Consider the following 16,668-nt stretch of genomic DNA (forward strand, 5'->3'; position numbering starts at 1 on the left):
TTTGCTCTACTTCTAAAGTTAGAAACTATAAGTGGAACCTGGCAAATCAAAATAGGATCATGAAGCAAACCTGAAACATGTGGTAGGACTTGTCTGTTGTCTCCCTATTTGCAGTAGCACGCAAGCTTTCCCGTTCTCGTGGCTAGACGCATATGGCTTCAAAGGAACAGTCGGGTGTTCGACAAATTCACCACCATGCCTTTGGAAGTATGCCGCAAGATCAAGGAAGAGTTCATGGGGTTGTCCTGTACTCGTAAAACTCTTTTCTATCTAATATAGAAGACACGCCCAAGTCTCATGCATGTTCTTGAAAAAAAAACATTTGTTCAGGAAAAAAATGCAGACCTCCTTTATCGAATGTCTCTCTCCACATCTAAAAAAGGATATTCGTCCCTGAATCACATTTTCTGATGTCAGAATTCAGATAACTACAACACGACATGAAAAACTAGTTTAACTATTCACATGTCCTACATAGTATCCCTAGCTTATAAAAGAGATAGCTTCAAGCTAATTTCAGAGGACTCGATTTGAATGTTGGTCTTGTTCTATCTGGCAATGACTTCCTTCGCTGTTCGGCGCATACGACATACTCGTCAACTGGAGGAAGAGGGGGATCCCCCTTCTCGTCTTTCGGAATTTGTCCCCTGATAAACTACACAAAGCAAAGCACATTGACAAAGTGAAAAGCTGATCATACCTCAAAAGAGGAGAGGGGGAAATAACATGTGGGCTAGTTTACCATACCTTCGATGCCCAATGTCTTTCTGCTTGCATGCAGATATCCCTGATATCTCTTCCTGCCATCCTGCACCCAATATTCATAACTAGTCAGATAATGGACTGCCGAGCTAAACAGCAGTTTTGCCTTCAACGATATTTTAGCAGCATGCATAGTTGTCTGAACGAAGAACATGACATATTGCTGCATGATCAAATTTTCTACATACTACTGGCTGAGTCAAGAGTCATAAATAGTGCAGCAAGATAAGTGATGCAGCTTTCCCTAATCTACAGTAAGGCATTTAAGGATCTAAATTCAATACACCAGCAGTTAAAACGAATGGTATGCCAAACATTTGCTGGTGCAAACATGAGAGAGTTGTGGCTGAATCAGGGACCTATGAGATTTTTGTCTTACAAAATGTACTACTCTCTAAAGTATATAATAACAGCTCTAGCAAGACTGCTCGCTAGGCGATGCCTCGGAGAGAAAACTGGTTCTGGGAGCTTCTCATGGTAGATTCAGTTTTCGGTCTCAATGAGTGATCCGGTTCAGTTGTTGGTGGGTATTCTAGGTAACATTTTGGCGGTGGTGGGTGACAAACAGCAAATCCCCAATAATTAGTTGTGGGAGCAGTGCTGTTTCAGGAAGGACTAGGGGCAGAAAATCAAAATTACAAATAAAATGTTAGGCTTCATTTGGAATATAAGAGGGGTTTGGGGAAGATTACAAGAAAAGAATTGCGAGAGAGAATATTATTGATAAACACATTGATTTATTGGGATTGCAAGAAACAATGAAATGTATGAATTTCTGTAGTACATGGACTTTCGGCCTAAAATTCATTGGACTCTATTGGACTGGACTTCATTGGACATTGACAGCAATTAGATGTAAGATCCAACGATGCAGACACACTCTGGACCTCCGTATTGGTCTATTGGATAGCCCAATATCCGGTGGATCGCATGCGCTCTCTCTCGCGTAACTTGGACACCAGCACTCCTTGACCGCTGGCTCCGTGCTGCTGCCGCATGCATCTGCCAGCCGTTCGCCATGTCACGTGTTTTCCATTGGTTATGTGTCTTGCACCACTGCCACATGCATGCGCCCTTGCTAGCTTGTCCCTGCTCCATTCAGACACACCGATGGTTTGGACGCAGCTGGCAGCAGTTTATGCACTACGCTAAGCCTTACGCCTAACTGCATGGGCACAGAGCCCACCTAGAGGGAGATCAGGAGGGATCCTGATGGGTATTAACCAAGACTACTTAGACTTGGTAGCAGTGGCGGAGCGTGAGAAAAATATTAGTCTGGGCAAATATCAACTGTCGTGGTTGTATGGACTAGTGAAACTAAATCTTCTCATTTGCTCATTATTTAGCAGATCTGTGAATGAGATAAGCTGATAAAAATGATTTTCACTTTGAGAAGACTGGGCCACCACCCAGGTTGGCCTCCATGACGCGCCGCCACTGCTTGGTAGAATCTGATATTGGAGAATATTATGTGAGAGTGTTGGTCATAGATAAGAAAAGTGGTTTCAAATGGAATTTTATTTGTGTGTATGGAGACGCGCAGCGAGCTGGAAAGCTGCCTTTCTAGCAGAATTATCAAGAGTTTGTCAAGATAATGATTCACCTTGCTTAATTGGAGGAGATTTAAACATTATCAGGAAATCTAGTGAAAAGAGTAAACCCAATAACACAAACCCTTGGAGTTTTGTGTTTAATGCCATTATCGACAATGCTGGTTTGAGGGAATTGCCGTTAAATGGGAGAAAATTTACTTGGGCTAATAATGCTCTTAAGTCTTAACCCCACTTTTGAGAAGCTAGATAGGTAATTGATTTCAGCTCATTGGGAAGATAATTATCCTCTCACAGTAGTGTCTGCTTTAGAAAGGGGATTTTCTAATCAAGCCCCTCTCATAATAGATTTGGGTGAACCCAATAAAATGCCGCCTATTTTCAGATTTGAAAATGCATTGTTACAGAGAGATGGCTTTGATAATATTATTGAGAAAATATGGAATGATGCATCCTTTTTTTTGGATCTAACATAGACAGATGGCAGAAGAAATTAAGAAGGATTTGACAAAATGTAAAAGTATGGGCTAAAAACGTTGATGCTTGGTATAAAAATTTAAAAGTAGAAATTCTACATAAACTAGAGATGATAAGACAAACATTGTGAAATTTTTTGTTTGACCGCAGAGATGAGACTAGAGCAAAAAGAGTTGAGGGAGCAATTAAATAGATTATTGCTTCAGGAAGAATTAAAATGGAAGCAAAGATGTAAAGATACTGAAATCAGACAGCGTGACATGAATACTAGGTATTTTAGTGCCAAAGCCAATGGCAGGCATAGAAAAAAAACAAAATCATTTCTTTGGAGCAGGAAGAAGGTGTGACTGAGGGAGAGGAAAATCTGAAAAGTTTTCTTACTAACTATTATAAAAACCTTTTTGGTAGACCTGGTGATTCTAATATAAGATTGCATGTGAAAAATGCTAAAAATATTAGTGCCGAAGAGGCTGTTTATTTGAAGAAGCCTTTTTCTATGGATTTCTTTTAAAAAAAAAGTTGTGTTTGAGATGGAGCATAATAACGATGGATTTACTGCTGAATTTTATCAGCATTTCTGGGAGTTAATTAAGTGGGATCTCAAAGCAATGCTGGATGATTTTCATAAAGGGCACCTTAACATTGCTAGATTGAATTATTGGATAGTTACCTTGGTGCCGAAGTCGAAGGAAGCAAAACATATTCAGAAATTTAGGCCTTTTGAATATTAGTTTCAAGAATTTTTACCAAAATCCTAATGAATAGACTGGCTGAGGTGGTTGGATCTGTAATCTCTCCAGTCCAGACTGCTTTTGTCAAAAGTCGCTATATAATGGAAGGCGTGCTAATCTTGCATGAGGCTCTAAACTCAATCCACTTTAAAAAGCAATATGCTATGTTATTTAAAGTGGACTTTGAAAAAGCATGCGGTAAAATTAAATGGCCTTTTGTCTATCAAATGCTGAAATTAAAAGGATTTCCCAATGCTTGGGGAGATCTAATCATGAGCATTATAAGGGATGGGAGTGTTTGTATTAGAGTGAATGATGAGTTAGGACCCTACTTTCAAACTTACAAAGGTTTGAAGTGTACATCCTTTGACTGGATCTCGACCTGGAAGTCTTCCACGGCTTCTACCCATCAAGGACGCGCCACTGAAGCCTACCTGATAAAGCACCCAGAGGAATCGGGCGACATCCATGTGGTGATCTGATGGCATGGCTTTGGCGTGAAAGGGGTGCAGTGAGTTAGGGCTTTTATCGTAGTTTGTTGCTGGTTCTGCTTCGTGGAAGCTAGGAATAGCTGGACTGTAATAGTCTTAGAATGGTCTGGTTCTGTGTCTGTTCTTTCTCCTGGAGTTTCAGTTGATTAAGACCCACAGCTTAGCTGGTGGGCTGGATCTTTACTTTTCTTTGCTGTAAAACGCTTATGTGTTTCATTTTCAATAAAAAGAAAATGGAGCTGGGGAGCGCTCCCTGTTGATCTAAAAAAGCTCCCATCTCACCCCTGTTGTTTGATCTAGCTGCTGATGCATTGGCCAGAATTATGTAAAATGCAAAGCAGAGTGGTGTGGTGAAAGGGATGTTAAGTGAGGAAGTTGAGAATGGTATTAACATGCTTCAGTATGCAGATGACACCACCTTCCTCCTACCCGATGATGTAGAAAGTGCAAAGAATTTCCTTCTTTGTGCTTTTGAACAGATGTCTGGTCTAAAAATTAACTTCCTGAAAAGTGAATTGTATCTTTTTGGTGAAGCTAAGGAGAGAAGTGAAGAATATAGAATGATTTTCACATGCAAGATTGGGAATTTGACCATGAGGTATTTAGGTTTGCCAGTTAACAAAGTTAGGCTAAGGAATAATGATTGGAATTTTGTCGAAAATAAAACTGCTGCTAGATGCTCAGGCTGGCAAAGGAACTTGCTGAACATTGGTGCCAGAGTCACCCTGGTGCAATCCAGTTTGACTAATGTGCCATTATTTATGCCATCTTTCAACAGAGTTCCTGTGGGAGTTAGAAAAGGAGTGGATTTCTTTAGATCCAAGATGGTCTAGCAAGAAGAGGTTGTTTGCCAACCCAAGGAACAGGGAGGATTGGGGATTTTGAATCCAGAAATAATGAATATGGCTTTGCTTTCTAAATGGCTTTGGAAGCTAGAGACAGAAAAAGGTCTGTGACAAACTGTCCTCTTAAATAAGTATGTTAAAACTTAATCCTGTCGGGGCTAAATACAAACAGGGCGGTTCGCAATTCTGGGCTGGGCTCATGAATGTGAAAGATTGTTTCTATCAATTTTGTAAGAAATGGATAGGGAATGGGAAGAATACTAGATTTTGGGAGGATTGGTGGGTAAATGACAAGCTGTCTTACCCAAGGTTACATAACCTGTGTTTTGATTTAAAAAAATGTTCAGTAGCTAACATTATTGAAAAGTTGGGAAAGAGTGAGGTTCAGAAGAACTATTTGGGGGAACGCAAAGATTCTATGGGACTGTTTGAAACAAATTTGTGAAGTTATCCTTACTCATGAATAGGATAAAATAGTGTGGTCCTTGACAAAATTATGGAGTTTTCACTGTCGGATCAATGTATCAGCAGTTGATAACAAACAATGTTGGTTTTCCTTGTAAATTTCTGTGGAAGATCAAAATTCCTCAAAAGATCAAAGTCTTTTTGTGATTGGTTGTGAGAAACAGTATTCTAACCAAAGATAATTTGATAAAACAAGGATGGCAAGGCAATGTCTATTTTGCAGAAAGAAGCAAGCAAAGTGGACCTGATCTGAGGGCTAAAACTATTCAGACAGGTGGCAAATGAAGTGTTTCGAGCTGCTCAAGGGTGGAGGATGAACGTGCCCGGGAACCTGGCTTGAAGATCTTCGTTTGGTTCCACATACACTGATGTCTTCGTTTATTTTGTCCGAAGTCTGCTGAAAAGCTCAATGAAATGATATGTGGATTTTGTCTTTGCAGCTACAGGTCGTCCTGGGGATGCCCAGGTGTCTCGTAGTTTTCGTTGGATGTAGCCTTTTGGGTAGCATCTTAGAAGCGCCCTTTCTTTCATGTTTGGACATATTGGTTTTCCTTCTTCCTGTTTTGTAGCGGACATATTGGTATCTATTAATGGAAATCGGAGAGGAAACTCTCTATTTTTTTAAAAAAAAGTACTCTAAAACATAGTCTTCTTGCCTCCTCCAGGTAACCAAGGATCAGTTACGTCTGTGATGGGCTGCGTCTCATTAACACACTGAATTTAAAGGCCTTCATTACATTCAGATATTCTTAAGAACAACGCAAACAAATATATCAATAGATATACATCATGCTTTGTACTTATAGATCTGTCCTTATGATTGCATACTCGTTAGGAGATGATATAGAGCTATTTGTGCCATATAAATACCTCACACAACATGGAGCAGCGAACAAATGACAGTGTTGAATAATAAAAGTGTGCAGAAGTTATTTACTGTGAATTTTACGCAATGTAGGGGCATGTTAATAGTAGTGTGAAGATTCAGACTGAAGTACTTACTCTTCAGTGACAAGGGAAAACTGAACTAACTCAGATTTCGTCAGGTGCTTTGCATATTGGGCTGCTATTTCCGCACGGCTTTGTTGGTCCGGTAAGCCGAAACAAATTATTGAATCAAAACGGCTGCAAATTGACAAGGCAAAAGGAAAAGTTAAGGATACAGTTTACTTACATGATCCAAATAAGGTCAAATTGATAATGATATCTAAATGTTACAAGGTCAGGCAGTTTAATTCAATGGTGTATCACTGTTTTATCTGTAGCTTCTATGCTGTTATATACGGATGAAGCTCGGTGATCACATGGGTACGTGAGCACGCGTCGCCTGACTTACACGTGTCTAACGCCGTTCATCAAAACGTTAAGTAGAGGAAGCGCATGTGTGGTCACGTGTGAAAGCTAATCCTGATTCTGTCTTCTTCTACGGTTCTACCTATACTTTCCCCATCTCGAACACACCAGCTCCATCCAAGCCCAGCGACCTTAATGAGTTGGGCGATTTTTACAAGCCTAGGAGGCATCTTCGGCCGGGAACTAGGGGCCTGCCGCCGCCGCAGCTCTCCGATGCGGCCGGCTACGCCATGAATCTGCACAAGATGGCGGGAGGCGCTGGGCGCTGGTGCCGGTCGAGCGGCGGCCGGACTCGACTCACCGCCCTGTTTCTCCAGCGCCGGCGAGGAAGAATCCGGCAGCAGCACGACTTCATGGATCGACTCAAGGTCTCGACCGCCTGCTGCGCCCTCTGCCGGCTCCCGCAGGCCGCCCTTGCCGCCAAGGCCCCGCGCGCCCTTCGCTGGCTCTGCCGCGCGCGCCCTCCGGCTCGCCCGCAGGCTAATCGAGAGCTAATCCCTCAATCTCTGCGTCAAGGGGATCAAGAGCTAATCGAATCCTGCAGGCTAGCCGTTGTCCTGTCCCTCAATCTCTACGTCAAGGCTGGGGACAGCTACAGGCTAGCCGAATCCTGCATCTAGAAAAGATCTGGAGATGGTGGAATCAGTAAACCAGAAATCACAAATGCACGCAGACAGGATGGCGTCGATGTGCTGGATCGATTCCACGGTGGGTAGGAGCTGGGCAGGTTGGGGACCGGAGAGGTGCTAATCGATTCCAGTTCTTGACGGGCAGCCTCCCCGTGGTGTTGTTGGCGGCGGCGACCTCCCCCGGCAGCGGCCTCCCCACGGTGGTCCTCCCCGGCGGCGACCTCCCCTGGTAGCGGCCTTCCCACGGTGGTGCTCGGCGGCGGCTACCTCCCCGGCGTCGGTCTCCCCGCAGCGTTGGTTGGCCGTGGCCTCCCCGTCACAAATCGAGTCAATGCATGCTAATTTGGCTGTTGCTACTCAAGCGGGTCCCACACACATTTGGTTGTCTGCTACTCTGGCATGCATACTAGCGTCGCTTTACATGAATCGAAAGTTCACAGAACGTTAGTCGCCGTTTGTTGATAGGCTGAATCCAACGGTGGTGGATCAGATCCAACGGTGATTACCGCGTGCGCACGTACCCCTCTGAACACCAAATCCACTCTCGGTGATCACATGGGTACGTGAGCACGCGTCGCCTGACTTACACGTGTCTAACGCCGTTCATCAAAACGTTAAGTAGAGGAAGCGCATGTGTGGTCACGTGTGAAAGCTAATCCTGATTCTGTCTTCTTCTACGGTTCTACCTATACTTTCCCCATCTCGAACACACCAGCTCCATCCAAGCCCAGCGACCTTAATGAGTTGGGCGATTTTTACAAGCCTAGGAGGCATCTTCGGCCGGGAACTAGGGGCCTGCCGCCGCCGCAGCTCTCCGATGCGGCCGGCTACGCCATGAATCTGCACAAGATGGCGGGAGGCGCTGGGCGCTGGTGCCGGTCGAGCGGCGGCCGGACTCGACTCACCGCCCTGTTTCTCCAGCGCCGGCGAGGAAGAATCCGGCAGCAGCACGACTTCATGGATCGACTCAAGGTCTCGACCGCCTGCTGCGCCCTCTGCCGGCTCCCGCAGGCCACCCTTGCCGCCAAGGCCCCGCGCGCCCTTCGCTGGCTCTGCCGCGCGCGCCCTCCGGCTCGCCCGCAGGCTAATCGAGAGCTAATCCCTCAATCTCTGCGTCAAGGGGATCAAGAGCTAATCGAATCCTGCAGGCTAGCCGTTGTCCTGTCCCTCAATCTCTACGTCAAGGCTGGGGACAGCTACAGGCTAGCCGAATCCTGCATCTAGAAAAGATCTGGAGATGGTGGAATCAGTAAACCAGAAATCACAAATGCACGCAGACAGGATGGCGTCGATGTGCTGGATCGATTCCACGGTGGGTAGGAGCTGGGCAGGTTGGGGACCGGAGAGGTGCTAATCGATTCCAGTTCTTGACGGGCAGCCTCCCCGTGGTGTTGTTGGCGGCGGCGACCTCCCCCGGCAGCGGCCTCCCCACGGTGGTCCTCCCCGGCGGCGACCTCCCCCTGGTAGCGGCCTTCCCACGGTGGTGCTCGGCGGCGGCTACCTCCCCGGCGTCGGTCTCCCCGCAGCGTTGGTTGGCCGTGGCCTCCCCGTCACAAATCGAGTCAATGCACGCTAATTTGGCTGTTGCTACTCAAGCGGGTCCCACACACATTTGGTTGTTTGCTACTCAGGCATGCATACTAGCGTCGCTTTACACGAATCGAAAGTTCACAGAACGTTAGTCGCCGTTTGTTGATAGGCTGAATCCAACGGTGGTGGATCAGATCCAACGGTGATTACCGCGTGCGCACGTACCCCTCTGAACACCAAATCCACTCTCATGTTATATATTGCTTGGGAAAATGCAAAAAGCCAAAAATCTAACTCACGCATAAGAACTTCAGTACCCACTTTTTTTTCGAAATGGGTCATCCCAGCCTCTGCATCAATCGATGCATACTGCTTTTTATTGCAGAAATAGTACGAAATTATTAGATCATTCAGTACCCACTAGACCATGTCAAAATTAACTGGGACTGTTTACAGAACAGAGAAGGTGTGGCAACAGAATTACACCTGATGAGGGCGGGATCAAGGTCTTCCTTTCTATTTGTTGCAGCAATAACAACCACACGTCTATCCTGCTCGAATCCATCGATCTTCACAAAAAAAATAGTGTCAACAAAATATATGCAGGGTGTAGCGATTGTAATAAGTATGATAGCAGTACCTAAGAGACCACATGCAGATCTTTCTCAGGTAACTGAGACTATCAAGCTATCAATATCGGATACCAAGAATCAGGGAGGATAGCGATAGAGGCTTTATTATATTCTAGTGCTTACGGAAAGCTTAAGTAAATAACCACAGAAAAAACCAGGGATGAAATAAAATGTCATGCCAGTTATAAGTACTTCCTTTCAATACATATTGCAATGCATAGTTTTTGCAACACAACAAGGTATGCCTAAGTGCAGACTTTGGGCTGAATAAAGCAGATGGCTCTGATGCAGGTCATCTGGTGCTGTGTGGCGACTTTGGAGATTTCCTAGTGGGCTCTGCACATTTTGTGGAGTGGGTGGCCTACCCTGAACTGGATGAACTATTGAAAGTGCGAAAGGCTGTGGTACTCGCTCCTGACTATCGTGTGAGAAAGGTTGTACTTGAGGTGGAATGTCGAAGCTGGCAACTGTGGCGTTGTAGCACTCAGGTGCACCATTTTGCTTGGTTTTGGACTTCGTCAGTTTGACAATGTCTAGGTACATTTGGTTGGGCATGAAGTGAACTAATGTGCACATGCAAACTTATGTAATTCCGTTTAATGTGCCTCCGGCTTTCCTGAGCTGTGGTCATGCATTGACTCTGGTGGTCTGGAATAGATAAAGCCTCACTCCCTACCAGAAAAGGGTAACAGGCACCACAGCGAATGTGTGATTGAAAGAGGTACATACAAACTCAGCAGTTACTTCAGTATTAGTTTTCTACTTGTAGTAATACAGAAAAATTAACGAAGAGTCCACCTGTCGCAGAATTACTGACAATATCCTTCGTGTAGCTTCATGCATTTCACTATCCCGAGCAATAGCAAAAGAGTCAACCTATACAAGGACATACAATTAGAACAACAACAACAACATCAAAGCCTTTTTCCCAAGCAAGTTGGGGTATGCTAGATATGAAAGCCTACCCCAAGTATTGGGGTAGGCTAGAAGGATGTAAAAAATCGCATCTAGCGTACCCCAAGTATAAACAGGAAAATCAAATCACTATGGCGTGAAGTAGCATAACAAGTACTGTACAAAGGAGAACAAAAACAGGCTAAACGGGTCATGCAGAGCTTCTAGCCTACATATCAATAATAAAATTCCTATCTTTTAAATTAGTTGTTTGGTACCATTATGCATAACAGTGACTTTAGTTGTTTTAGAGGCATAAGTATAACTGGTTCTACTTTGCCAGCCATCATTATTTGGAAATAAGGCAAATATCCCTTCTTTTCTGACATTTGAACACCAAAAAATTCCACCAGCCTTAGTGTGTTAAGCACCATGTTTAACAAATGCATGCTATAAAGATTAAGGTGCATACCTCATCTAAGAAAATAATACCTCCATCAGGAAGATCGTTCGCAAGTGAAAAAACAGATCCCAATAGGCGCTCACTTTCACCATAATATTTGGACATGATGATTTCTAATGGCACATATAGCAGTGGAACCCCCTAAATAAGGAAAAGCCAATCATCAAGCTTAATGGGACTACTTGAGCATCTGCTTTCAGAAAACATGTTTTTATTTTCTTTGGCATAAAATTACTTTGAAATTGCAAAAGCACTTAGTTATTAAAATCGAATAAGATGAAATTGTTTTAGGGAAATTTCTGAAGTATAGGACTATCACCTACCGCTTGCTTGGCAATAACTCGAGCAGAAGATGTCTTACCAGTCCCTGAAATAATGAGGCAAATGATAAACTGAACCAACAAACCAACAAGAAACAGAAGCGCTCATACTAGTAATATATAAAAAAAAGGCAATGTGTTCCTCAAAGTCAGGAATTGCAAGTACTGATCTGTGCTGTGGTTTCTCACTCGTAGTCAATGTTCTATCTGAAAAATTCTAGCTTCAATTCTGAAATGGCATTTTTTTGAGCTGAAAACTGTAGGGGAGGCCCCGACAGTAAATTTTATTTATTAAAAAAGAAATATATGTACAAGATAGAGGTAAAGAATGTACAAAAGGGCTTAGCCCAGGGCATAGCCCAAAGGAACTACAGATCGTCTAGCCAGGCTAAGAGGGAGGATTTGAGACCATCCTTCATTCTGTAAGAAAGGAGGAAGAGGTCCCTCTTGAAAGAAACGGTCCAAGCTCTAACAGAAAATTAACATCATGATCAATGACAGCCTTGATTTCCCCCAGATGATTACAGCAGCTAGATGTAACTTTGGAAAACCTTTCTTCTTTGAAGTTTTTGCCACAGCTTGCTGGAATATTTGGAAGAGCAGGAATGGTCTTATCTTTGATAATGAAACACCTTCTTGTAGAGCTTGGACCTTTTCTTTCAAGAGGGACCTCTTCCTCCTTTCTTACAGAATGAAGGATGGTCTCAAATTCTGAAGTGGCATAACCAAGTTAACTACTATCTATCTATATCTCTCATAAAGCAAAATCCCACTATGGATCATTTATGATTGTCTATCTTCATATGCAGGATACCCACATCATCACGAAACCACAGCCATGTGATTCTCACATCCAACTTCCCATTTTGTTGTCTCATTATGATAAAACCACACCAACCAAACATGGGCACTACGCCGCTAACCACGCTTCTATCTAAGCATATCTATCAGCTCCGTCCAAAAGAAAAGAAAACCGCCTGCCACGTTCAACCATAAAGCTTTAAAAAAATCACAAGGATCATAAACCTGGTACTTCATCTCCGTTACGGGGTCCCCATCATAATTATCCCCTTGCTCTTCATCTCCCCCACTATCTTTCCATGCAAAAAATTGCCAAACAAAAATTGATGGATATTTCTTTTCATAGCTCTTTATCTCCTCCATGAAGCAGATGCAATTATGGATGGGTTGTATAGCACGTGCGCAGAACACTGGTGAAGGCTTACGAGCGGATGTTTGTGCCTTTAAATCATAAATGCCAGTACTAATACATCTAGCTTGCCTTCTCCAATTTCTCTATCACGCCGATTGGTACTAGGGCTGTTTGTGTTTGATGCTTTAGATTGGGAGGTATAGCAAGACGGGAGTGACGGTGCCCAAGGTCTGGGTGGAGTAGGCGGTCTGCTGAATCGTGATGCAGATGATCGTCCAGCGATTGTGATGAAGCATTCTGGCGCAAGGAAGGGAGCAAGCAGAAGCAGATCTCGGTAAGTCAACAGCCTCACAGGATACACATTGGTCAAGTGATGAGAGCCTCAAGATCTCACCATACCTTGAGCACCGTCGCTCCCTTCTTGCTATAACTAGCATACTAATGATTGTAAGCGTTGATCTAACCATAGTAGTTGTTCCCCATGTGCAGATTAGTGTGGGAGAAGTGTAAAAGTACAAAGTGTAGTGTACCAAAATGTCCAAATTTGAACTAAAAGCACGACACTTATTATGCATCAATTGTTTTGAGGGTGACATGAAGGAAATCAATTGTTTTGAGGTCTGCATTATAGTTCCTTTGGTGAATGGTTTGTTCAGTATCTAATTTAAGCTACTCCCTCCGATTCATAATAAGTGTCGGAGGTTTAGTTCTAATTTGAGCTAATTTGAACTAAAACCCCGACACTTAAGTTATTATGGATCAGAGGGAGGACTAGAGATGTCACATTTTCAAGGGGCCTGTCGAATTATGTATCACCAATATGCAATGATGTATTCATTATTTGGCGAAATAAAAACAATGATTGAGACATTGTTATTCATAGTGATGATGAATTGTCAAACACTCTCATATGTTACAGATTGTATTACCATGAATTGTTGTGCTACTAATTCCCGCCGCAGCGTGCAGGGAATCATCTAGTTTTTACCATAGCTGTTAACATCAAGAGGCAATAGAGCACAAAATGCAATGAAGTGATTTTTGGTACAGAAACCTCCATTTAAGGCAAATGTCATTCAGATCACTCACCAGGTGGACCTTCGAACAGAACAGCTCGAGGTCGATTTGTCTCAAATTTGCAACGTGTACCACGAGCAATATCATCATATACTTCAGGATTCTGTAAAGCCAAGAGTACAGTATCCTCTATCTCCCTATAAGAACAAAGACATAAATAAACCTTAATAGAATACATATAAGCAGCAAGGTTAAAAAAAGCGCTAAACGCTAAGCAAGCGGTGAGGCGCCGCTCAGAGGAATTGAAGCTCACGTGTTCTGTACAAAACCATACGGACAGAAAACAAAGAAGCAATTCTGGGCATCCGGGAGCAGAGTAGAGGAGAATGGTGCTTCACCGAGGAAGGAGAGGCGGCGGAGGCAGAGAAGGGGCTACACCAGTAGCGCCGCCTTTGTTGCTGTGCATGTGTGCATGAAAGTGAAGGTGAAGAAGTGGGAAATAGAGATGAGCAGAGTAGATGGATGGATGGCTCAGATTAGAAATGATAAATGGCTTAGATTGAGTTAGCAGAGTAGGTTTCAATAATGGGCCTTACTGGGCCATCTCTGTAGCAGGAAAGAGATAGTTAGCACAAGTCTTACGCCCTAATTGCGCTAATGGGCCTTATCAGTTATCAGCACTTAAGTAGCCGCTTAGGGCCTCAGCGAAGCTTTTTGCCATGGCTCAGCGCTTAAGGGAACGCTTAGTTACGCATTTTTCAACCATGATAAGCAGTTGCCTATTAAGACTGATAGTAAGCTCCACAGTCAAGAAGCAATCAGAATGTGCCAACTGTGAAGGAAAGAAGTCAATAAGCAGAAAAGGGAAAAGGAATGGGCCATATGCATGGGAGATGCTTCTGCATAGGCTTGGGCAAATAGCCAAATACATTACAAGCTTAATAATATAATACTTTTACTTTGCGCACAAAATATCTGCTGCTTTTGATATGAAAAAAACAGTGAACTGGTGATGTACCTTTTCTGAGGCTCATATCCAGCAATATTCTCCCACATGACAGTACCATCCACTGGAACACTAGAGGTTTCATCAAACCCATAGACCCTAACACCCATAGCCTCTAAATCAGATACAATTTTTTCTATAGAGGGTGCATACTTAGATCTCTGACCACTTCCTTTGGTTGATGCTTTCCCTGATGATGTCTTAACATCTTTCTGCCCAGCTAATTTTAAAGCACTGACCAAACCTTCAAGTTCTTTCAAACTGAAACTGCCAGGCTTGATGAATTCAACTTCCTGAGAGTACACACAATGGTCAGAAATTGCCCAAATTCTTATATAATGACAAAGAGTAGGTTAAATTGCTTTCACAATCTTCATGAAGTATACATACACAGGAACTAACAGCATATTCAGATCCGACAAGTGGCTCAAATATCAAAACACAAAGAGAATCTTCATTGTTATCTCCAGTGCTTGCTGTTGTTTTCGGAGGATTCAACGTTATTTGGCGCGCAGCTGCACTGGAACAGAAATTATTAATTAAAACATAAAAAATCTTGGTACATGTCAGCTCCTAGATATACGACAAGGACAAGAAAATCACCAGGAAAATTGCAGGGAAGAAGATTATATGAGAAACCTTGACAATAATGCTGCACTTTTCACAGCTAAAGGGTACAAGGTTTGGTATACAACTAATATGGTGAGAAGACATATAGGACAGAATGTGGAGGGGGAGGGCAGGGTTTGAATGGATACCAGGTAACTATCATCAAAGAAAGGTTAGGTATGCTAGTTCAAGCAGGGAGAAATTGTCCCCCAGAACTCTGATTAAGCAGAAAACGAATATAGAAGCAGCATGTAAGGACACAAGAGACTGCATGTGGATGAATCTGAAACTATACAATTTGCGATCTATATACGATCGCCTTAAGCAGAACCAAATCCTAGGTGGGTAACAGAGATGTTGCAGTTAACTGAACATCAAACTGCTTCTTTTGCTAACCTGTCCCAAGCACGCAATAGCATCTCTGAGCCACCAGCAAATTCTGCCTCAAGTCCGATATGAGTTACGAGATCTACAATGAGGTGTGATATATTACAAGTGGAAGGTACATTGAATTTAACGACCACCTGCCAAAAAAAAAACAAAATCAGAGAAATCAACTGCGATTATCAAGTGAACATTACACATAGTTATTAGTCTGTTAATGATTATGGGGTGAAAATGTGCAGTTCTAAGAAAGTTTAGTAGCATGAATGTCATGCCAGATCAACATATAATTGTGCTCGAACAGCAACTGTGCGACATTCCAACTAACTTTTATCTCACAGTATCCTTGGAACAACTACTGACATTCTCTGAAAATGACCGACATCCGTACTTAAGTTCACTTGAACATTTTACCACTGTGTCACTGTGCCATGCCAAATCTACCTACTTTCTACATTAGTCGGTGCACCAAATCACACAGCATTTTCCATTTCAAACAAAAAAATATGGCACAGCATTCCGAGCAATATAACTCAAATGTTTGGGAGCAGGAAGGACGACCTTCTGTCCCTTGACTGCAACATCAAACTTCGGGTACGACCCGGGCAGCATTCCTTGGGTCTCAATCAGCTCCATTATCCTCTTCCTCTCCTTGCGGGCCAAATCCTCCACCGGTGCCGCATCAGTGCTCACCGCAGCGTCAACCACGCCCTGTAAACAGAGATCAAACTCAGACCATTTACCCCCTAAACAGCAAGGGCGGGTTCAGGTAGAAGCAACAACAAAAAAACACCTCCTCGTTGGCATCGGCGTAAGCCACCGTCGGCAGCATCGCAAGCGCGGCGGCCGCGCCGGCAGCGAGAAAGGCGGCAGCGCTCGAAGCCGACGCGCGCGGTGTAGCACTGGGAAACCCTAGGCGTGATCCTAGTGCGACAGAAGGCGAGGCGGCGGCGGCGGTGACAGGATTTTGGAGAGGAGGCAGCTGGGGAGAGGGGGCGGTGGTGGTGGAGGCCGCCGCGACGGTCTGCAGAGGCCGGAGGAGGCGAACCAGTGGGATCCGGCGGCGGAGAAGCATCGCCATGGCGAGGTTTTGCCGCGGGGAAGGTTGGGCCGTGGCGGCTCGCGTGGGGAGGCTACTGGAGAGTTCGCGGCCCCGGCGCAAATTTTACAGTTGTTTTTTGTCCCCTGCTCACGAAAGAACAAGGCGTACTTGCTCAATACGCCTTCACGACATATTTTTTCTTTTACCGGAAATTCGTCTTCACGATGTTTTCTTTTCCGTTCCTAGGGAGCGTACGTCACGAAGAGACGTATCATTTTCATTGAAGAAGGCAAAGAGATCATATTGCAGCACGTT

General features: G+C 43.9%; 1 protein-coding gene across 2 annotated transcripts; it reads right to left on the bottom strand.

Moving 5' to 3' along the window:
- Positions 1–294: 294 nt before the first annotated feature.
- LOC124693099 (calmodulin-interacting protein 111) lies at positions 295–16,429 on the bottom strand. Of its 2 annotated transcripts, none has more exons than XM_047226554.1 (13): positions 16,105–16,429; positions 15,873–16,022; positions 15,324–15,451; positions 14,721–14,838; positions 14,331–14,611; positions 13,385–13,509; positions 11,146–11,189; positions 10,832–10,963; positions 10,264–10,341; positions 9,320–9,402; positions 6,324–6,446; positions 748–808; positions 295–655 (listed from the first exon to the last, which is right to left on the bottom strand). In XM_047226554.1, the coding sequence occupies exons 1-13, from the start codon at positions 16,390–16,392 to the stop codon at positions 506–508; spliced, it is 1,761 nt and encodes a 586-aa protein (XP_047082510.1). In that variant the 5' UTR covers positions 16,393–16,429; the 3' UTR covers positions 295–505. The 2 variants fall into 2 exon arrangements, with proteins under 2 accessions (XP_047082510.1, XP_047082509.1); XM_047226553.1 differs by having other exon boundaries at positions 296–655; positions 14,709–14,838; positions 16,105–16,426.
- Between the last annotated feature and the right edge of the window lie 239 nt (positions 16,430–16,668).

The sequence above is a fragment of the Lolium rigidum genome, chromosome 2, assembly GCF_022539505.1.
Source record: "Lolium rigidum isolate FL_2022 chromosome 2, APGP_CSIRO_Lrig_0.1, whole genome shotgun sequence".
NCBI lineage: Eukaryota > Viridiplantae > Streptophyta > Magnoliopsida > Poales > Poaceae > Lolium > Lolium rigidum.